At 37.5% G+C, this 8,170-nt stretch overlaps 1 protein-coding gene across 2 annotated transcripts in view; it reads left to right on the forward strand.

Annotated features, from left to right (window-relative positions):
• QRFPR (pyroglutamylated RFamide peptide receptor) overlaps positions 1-7,701 on the forward strand; it is a 45,886-nt gene extending 38,185 nt beyond the window's left edge. Inside the window, exons 3-6 of one of the 2 annotated variants that reach the window (XM_040474682.1) lie at positions 576-640; positions 4,875-5,110; positions 6,302-6,399; positions 7,162-7,701. In XM_040474682.1, the coding sequence (XP_040330616.1) occupies positions 576-640; positions 4,875-5,110; positions 6,302-6,399; positions 7,162-7,502 (740 nt within the window). In that variant the 3' untranslated portion in view covers positions 7,503-7,701. The remainder of the gene's footprint in view (positions 1-575; positions 641-4,874; positions 5,111-6,301; positions 6,400-7,161) is intronic. The other variant, XM_040474688.1, reaches the window with a different exon arrangement.
• The last annotated feature ends 469 nt before the right edge of the window (positions 7,702-8,170 follow it).

An 8,170-nucleotide genomic window follows, 5' to 3' on the forward strand; every position in this document is an offset into this window, starting at 1 on the left:
GAGGGCCAGGAATTTTCTTTGGGGAAAATTTCCCTTGTTTAGGGAAACAAACAAGTACAAAAATAAATTTCATTGTGTTTGCCCTTAATGAGCTTAGAAGAAGTTGAAAAGAAACAACTAAGGCAACAAAGGTGCCACTCTAGAGGGCAAATGGAACCAACAGGGAATTAGTTCTATCAGGAAATGATGGTGGCCTTCAAAGATTTCCTAGAGACAGTGACTTTTGAGTTAAGTCCTGGGAAATGAAGAACGTGGACAGAAATATAACAGGAGAGAGAGGCAAGTGAGAGAACCTCAGGGATCATGTTAAGGGTTTAAGTTTTATCTTATAGGTAGTACAACACTATTAAAGATTTTGATTAAACACTTAAAAATGTTTAAGGAAGACTATTCTAGCAACAATTTTGAGGACAGAGAAATAGCATCAGTGGGAACATGTAGCCCACTGCACTGCTCTAGGGCGGAGATGATTGCACATAAGGAGTCTTCATGCTTACAGCATATGCTTTATACTTAAGTATGCATGTGTTCTGCTTCACTCACTGAATCAGATTCTGATGATTTTAATGTCTTAGCAGGTGTGGTCTGGCTGCTGGCAGTCATCGTAGGATCACCCATGTGGCATGTACAACGCCTTGAGGTAGGTTCGGGGCTGGCTTGATCATCATATTATTGAAATGTTCCCCAGCCTTCTCAATTACAATCATTTTTCTTCCTGCAAGAGCTTTATAGCAAATTCTGGTGACCCCAATTATTTCACTGAAAAATTTTCAAATGAAATAAAATAATTTGTTTTAAGATTTTTTCCTCTGTTTTATCTAGTTCTTCCTTGGTTAAGACTTTAATGCTTAAAAGAAAACTTATCAGAGTCATTTTCTACATTTTCCTGTCAGCCGAACATATTTTCCTAGTGGCCTCCCGTGTCTTATTACATTTTAAGAGTTTAACGGTTGCTTTAGATTTTTATTTTATTTTTAAAACACATCAAAAAATTGTCATCAATCATCTGCTTATTTGTTGATTGTCCCTCATACGTCCTTTCTTCTCTGCCTCCCATACATTGACAAATTGAAATTTGAATTGGAATGTGTGACAGGATCATCTTATCTGATCTCTCCCCTTCCCCCACACCTTAAACTGATGGTCTAGCATTGTCTGGCTATTCACAGCAAGGGGACACTGTGCTGTTTTTGGTGACCCAGCCTATCCCATGGGGCATACATACACGTCCTGCATCGGTGATCTAGCCCAGACAGTAGTCTTCAAAGGCAGTAGTGGGTTGATCACTAGATAATTTTTTTTAACTGTATCCTTTTATACCTTTTTAAATTGATATAGACAAAAGTGAAACTTTACTAGATGGTAAATGTCGATTGGCAAGGATAGCAAATGAGCCCTCAGGAAAGGGTACATTTAAAACATGACTTGATTTTTTTCTTTCTTTCTTTCTTTCTTTCTTTCTTTCTTTCTTTCTTTCTTCTTTTTTTTTTTTTTTATGTAATTGGTATATTGAATGAGCTGGACTCCACAGGTGAGAGCTGGAAGTAATTTTATTCTATCCCTTGCTACCTATAAAAATGTGACCTGAGAACTTTCCAATACTCTGACAAAATGTTGTGGATGAAGCTCTGAGCAGACCCTGTAATTCTTTCAGCCATTCAGATAGCAACATTCCTATGGTCACTTTTAGTCACAACAACTTGTTAATTCTGTCATTAAAATTCCAGCCCGGTGTCACAATCACATAAGTCCATATTCTCAATCAACACAAAATGTCTCCCAGCTCAGCTTAAACTGTTTTTAGGTCTAGAATCCTACAATATGCAAAGGGGAGGTGATTCCCTTCTTCTCTGCTTCCTTACTGGGCGTTTCTCTTTCTCTCTTCCCATCCAAGAAAATGGCTGCCCTTGGCAACTTGGGAGCTGGTGTTAAGGATGGGGAGAGGAAGGGACAGGTGTACTGGTATCATCGCCCTCTGTGAGTGACTTTGCTGCCCATGATCGATTCCTTATGTATGGGTTTTTCAAAGATAACACCACTGAGGCTTCTGACTGCTGCTCCAGCAGGGTGCTCATGTATCTTCCACACACAACTGTAAGTGGCTGGGTCTTTTCTCTAAGGCTGTCCTTATTCCGGCAGGTATCCCATACTGATGGAGGCTTTACACGTGACCCAACCCGGTAGTCATTTGTGGGGCCCATTTCTGGCCCACAGAACACAAAGAGTTTTGTCTATTTTTTAAAATAAAATTATTTTATCATATGCTCTAAATATGTTTTGAATATGTAACTCATTTAGTTTTTAAGAAATACATATGTAATTGGCAGAGTCGGTCCTCACTATCAGACAAGTCAGCTAAATCAGATTTGCTTTCTGTCAGGAAAAAGTGTGATTTCATTTTTCCTATCAAATAAATCTATTAATATGCATCCCATGGCCACCTTCTCACTTCTAAATTCTATTAGAGAGAGTGTGTGTGAGCATGCATAAAGCCTGAATTTCTCACCTGGATGAAATAAAACATCACCAACTTTACCATTTCCACCCACTGATGTTCTCTTTGCTTTGCTGTCAATGGGCTCTCTCTCAGGAGTGATGTATTTGACAATTTTCATGGGATGGAAGCAAAGAGGTGGCTAAATTAAAATTGTCATCATCACTTCTGCCTCTTCACTGTATGAAAAATATAAACTCACAACATCTCAACATCTGTCAAAATACCTTTCTTCTAAAGCCAGAATAGAAATATGTTTGATATAGGGAAAACACAAAACCCTATCATGGATTTATGGTGTCTTGATTACGGTGGCTTCACTGACATCAGTAGTTCAAACCACCTCCTTTTTTAGTGCCTCATAGTAAGAGTAGGACTGAGTGAGACATCTGACTTATGTAGATGGGGAGAAGAGAGATAGAAGCGAGCTGGGAGTGCAGGGCCAGCACAACACTCAATCTCAGGCTTCCCCTAGGCAGTGGAATTTTAGAGAACTGTATGGTTCCAAAGAGACAATCTGAAATTGATTCCCATAAAACTATGTGCCTGTGCACTCAGAAAGTCTTTGCTTGTTCCCAAGGCAACCTGCACCCCCTTGGAGACTATCAGTCTAGCTTTGTGTTTTAAGATGTGCCAATATGTTGCCCCCATGGTCGTCGGCATTTGTGGGCTCTGCCTACATGGGGTCAGCATGAATTTCACCTTAATATCCCGTTCCCAGGGAGTTTGGATCTTGAAATTATTATTCAGTAAGTGTTTTCATCCCTTGTTGCATTTGTAAATAATACCTAGATCAGAACTTGAATTTTCTTGCCTTTGATAAGTATACCAGAAAGCTTTTTCCCCCTATTCAATTGACTAAAGATTGGCAATAAAATTTGCAGGAATGGAGGCAGAAATATGTCTAGGACCTAGGGATACTTCATCTGGAAATCTCTGAAGTGACTAAAATGGCAATAGTTTTGATAAATTTTCTTTTATTCTTATTATCCAGATAAATGACTTTGCTTAGTTTGTCCCTTCTTAGCATTTGCTACTGTTATTAATATTGTTTTTAATAATATTTTGAACCCAACCATCTGTCAGAAATAGTATTAACAAAGAGACATTGCATTTCTGTAAAATATCTACCTCAAAGGCTGATAGCTGAGTCTGAATATTTGTAGATAGACAATAGTTTGAATCCCAATTTCTTATTCATCTCAAATCTTAAAGCTATCAGCTGTCTTTCTAAAATCTTTGCAAGCAACCTGATCACTGCAATCTGAAATAGCAGTAACAAAATGCAAGCTTTCAGTACTATGAACTGAAAAATAGCTGATACTTTGCCAAAATCTGTCTCTTCAACAATTGAGGAAGCAAAATAATGGAACATTAAACCAGCTGGTGTGCAATTACAAGATGTTTTCTTTTTTTCATATGTACCTTGATTGATGTAGTGTATTCTTCCTCTGAAAAGTAATAATCCTCATCTGGACAGTATGCATTTGGTCAAAGCTCTTTCATCGAATTGAAAAAATTCTGACCACAGTGTAAAAAAAGTTGAGAAACATTAAAAAAAATAGCCTATTGACCTCAATCCCATTTGAAATAGAAAAGAAAGTATAGAACTGTTAAGAATGTAAGAAATGTGGAGAAAATGACACCTTACAACAAAGGAACAATCAAACTCGTATCTATTAAAAAAAAAAAAAAAAAAAAAAAAGAGGTTAGAGTGGGAGAGAGCCAAAGCATAAGAGACTGTTGAGAACTGAGAGCAAACTGAGGGTTGATGGGTGGTGGGAGGGAGGAGAGGGTGGGTGATGGGTATTGAGGAGGGCACCTTTTGGGATGAGCACTGGGTGTTGTATGGAAACCAATTTGACAATAAATTTCATATATAAAAAAAAAAAAAAAGAAAAGGAGTCTTTGCAGTAACTTAAGAATATTGAGATGAAATCACCCTAAGTTATCTGGGTGAATCCTAACTCAGTAACAATTATTCTTTGAAGAGACACACAAAGGCAAGGCCATGATAGGATGGAGGCAGAGATATTCCAGTGATATAGCTGGAAACCCAGATATGCCAAGGTCCACCACAATCTGGAAGAAACAAGGAATGAAATATCTTTTAGAGCCTCAAAGGAAGTAGAGCTCTGAGGACACCTTGCTTTGGGACTTCTGACCACTAAAACTGTAGAGAATAAACTGTTGTTTCAATACAAAAAAAAAAAAAAAAAAACCCAAAAAAAAAAAAACAAACTCGTATCTAATTTGCAATATGGATCCACAGTCAATACAGGAGGGTTTGAAAACTGCAGCATTATAGCAGTACGTGGCTGTTTTCTGTTCTGTTGATGCTGACTCTGCCTCCTCTAACTGATTTGTTTTTATGTTAAAGATTAAGTATGACTTCCTGTATGAAAAGGAGCATGTCTGCTGTCTGGAAGAGTGGGCCAGCCCTGCGCACCAGAAAATCTATACCACGTTCATCCTTGTCATCCTGTTCCTCCTGCCTCTTATGCTGATGCTTATCCTGTACACTAAAATCGGTTATGAACTTTGGATAAAGAAAAGAGTGGGGGACTGCTCAGTGTTTCGAACTATTCACGGAAAAGAAATGTCAAAAATAGCCAGGTCTGTTTAATGAAGCAGTCGCCTCCGTTTAAAATACTTTTAATTAGTCGTGCTTGAGGGGGAAGTTGCTAGAGCTCTCCCAATTCTTGGGAACTTTAGCCCAAGTGCCATTTGTAATTCATGTTCACAGAATGGGCTGACGTTCAACTTTGGAGATTTTAGGAATAGCAGGTATTTAGACAATTTGGAAAACTGTTGAATTTTCATCTATATGTCAAGATGACTTGCTAGGAAGAGCTGTGGTGTTCTCCTCTCTACCACTCGGCAGTCACATGGTGCAGATAAGTATCCTTACGCCTAAGGCTTCCGCTTGCCTCATGTGTGACAGGGAGCATAATAAATATCCATCCTCAGATGATGCTGAAATACATGAAATCTGTATGAAAATTCTTTGGTGACCAGAGTATGCTATTTACTTTATTATTATCTATACTATCATAATAAGGGCTTTCTTTTCTGATTATATTCATTAATAAAAATTTTAAAACACAATTTACTGATATAGTACTTGTATTCCATATCATTTATTTTATAATCTACATGGAACAGCTATTAAAAACAAAAACAAAAATCTTAGAAGTTTAATGGTTAGATGAAATTCTATCATTTCTTCAAGTGTGCAGCGACCTCTAGCGTCCAGTTTGTATGAAGAAATCCTCCCTGTCAGTGTCTAGGGCTGGATCTTCAGCTCTTTGGGACTTACTGCTGATTTCACTCTCCACTTCACTTCCTCAGAAGAGTGTTCTTCAACATAAAAATGAATAAGAGCTTAAATACTTGACCTTAGCTGCCTAACTTTACGTCCAAACTAGCCCTTACAGTTTAAATCCCTTATTAGTCATCTGACTTTGCAAGTTACTCAACCTTCTCCGTGCCTCAGTTTCTGCATCTGTCAAATGGCTTACTGAGAAGATTAATGACATGACTCATGCCAAGCATCTAGCAGAGTGTTAGATCTATAATGAGCATCCTTCATAATGATGTTTATAAGATGAGAGATTTGGGAATGAGGGCAATAGCAGTGGGAAGAGATGATAAACAGCCCACAATTAACCTATCATGAACTTTATTAATATTTGAAAAGTTATGGTTGAGAGATTTAGGCTCAAACTTTATTTAATAGCTTTGATATCAATTTGACAAATTTGCCAAGGAGAAGTTAACTAATGCGATGTGTCCTTGTGGGTCCAGGAAGAAGAAGCGAGCTGTCATTATGATGGTGACAGTGGTGGCTCTCTTTGCTCTATGCTGGGCACCTTTCCACATCGTGCACATGATGACTGAATACAGTGAGTGCTTTTCATTCTCATTTGTTAGAAGTTCTAGTTCATTTCTTGCTAGACTAGACCATGAATCGTTGAAAATTTTGTTGCTATTCCCTTGGGTAATCAAATATCAAACATTTAATGGGTTTCTCTCGTATTTTCAAGATTACCAGATCATTACATGGTGGGTTAATTATGTACAATTTTGAACAAACCTTTAATAATCGCAGAAGGGACAGAAACATTTTTGAGAGTCTTTTTTCATGCTCTGTCCCCTGTTCTCCCTAAACCAGTCAAACATGGAGGAGGTATGACGGACTATGAGCATTCTCTGTTTAGATCTAGAATCCTGACTTGAACCATATGAATTTGATAACACCTAGGATTTCAGCCAGACCCCCGGTGTATTACCTGTGATAATCTGAGACTTAACATGATTCTCAGATACAGATTGTATTTCTATAACACAAGTGAACGTTTGAATGGTAACTGCTGCCTCCAGTTTACATGACATTTGGAATCAAGTCGAAATGCGGTAAGTTCCTTAATATGTGCTGGGCACCAGGCTAAGCTTGTAAGCCAAGATTCTCTAAGAATGGGAACTCATCACAGAGCTCATTTTTCTTCAGACATCAGATGGCTCTTCCCAAAATTGCCTTGAGTATTTTTCACACCTTTAACCACTTGTACAAGTGTAAGTGTTTGGTAAAGATATATGATAAACAGAAATTTTATTTTATGCTCGTGAAAACATAATACATTGTAGACTATTACTTTTTATTTCAGGCAATTTTGAAAAGAAATATGATGATGTCACAATCAAGATGATTTTTGCTATCGTGCAAATAATTGGATTTTCCAATTCCATCTGTAATCCCATTGTTTATGCATTTATGAATGAAAACTTCAAAAAAAATTTTTTGTCTGCAGTTTGTTATTGCATAGTAAAAGAAACCTTATCTCCAGCACGAAGGCATGGAAATTCAGGAATTACAATGATGCAGAAGAAAGCAGTGTTTTCCCAGAGAGAGAACCCAGTGGAGGAGACAAAAGGAGAAGCATTCAGTGATGGCAACATTGAAGTCAAATTGTGTGAACAATCAGAGGAGAAAAAATACATCAAATAACATCTTGCCCTGTTCAATTCTGAACTTTCTGAAAATTCTGCTTTAGGTGGTGGCCGCTAATTATAACAATGTCTGCATAATTAGGACTGTTCGTAGCTTAATTGGAAGAGAAAATTATTTTGAGCAAAGGTGGAAGACATTTTTTTATTCTCAGAATGAGGAAAAGAAGGAAACAAATCATTTTCTTCATAAAAATATAACATTATACGTGAAAACACAATTTTGAAAAATTAGTAAACTATCCTTGTAGATTATTAAAAAAAAACTTGTATAGAAATAAATGTTTTTGGCTGGTAATTTTTCCTCTAATGCAGTCAATGTAATGTGACTTTCTATGTATTGCTAAATGAGCTGAGGAAATAACTTAAAAATTATGCCTTCTTTTTTGAGTAAGTTAACGGTTGAACACAGTAATGTAATTTTCAGTGCTGTTGAAGCTTGGTAATACAGTCTCTTACAAATGAGGTCTGTCCAATAATCATCAAGTCAAAGAAGATGGCGAAGCCGCAAAATGACCAATGAATGTGATTCAGAGGCAGGTGCCCGGGTGTAAGCTTCTTCTAGCCCTACCAGCTACCACTGCTGTGATGACTGGCAAGCCACTGAACCTCTTTAAGCCTCTCTTTCTTCCTGTGTATACTGGTGAGGTACCTCTTCTTCACAGGGTC

The sequence above is a fragment of the Herpailurus yagouaroundi genome, unplaced genomic scaffold (assembly GCF_014898765.1).
Source record: "Herpailurus yagouaroundi ecotype Mexico unplaced genomic scaffold, PumYag 28, whole genome shotgun sequence".
Classification (NCBI taxonomy): domain Eukaryota; kingdom Metazoa; phylum Chordata; class Mammalia; order Carnivora; family Felidae; genus Herpailurus; species Herpailurus yagouaroundi.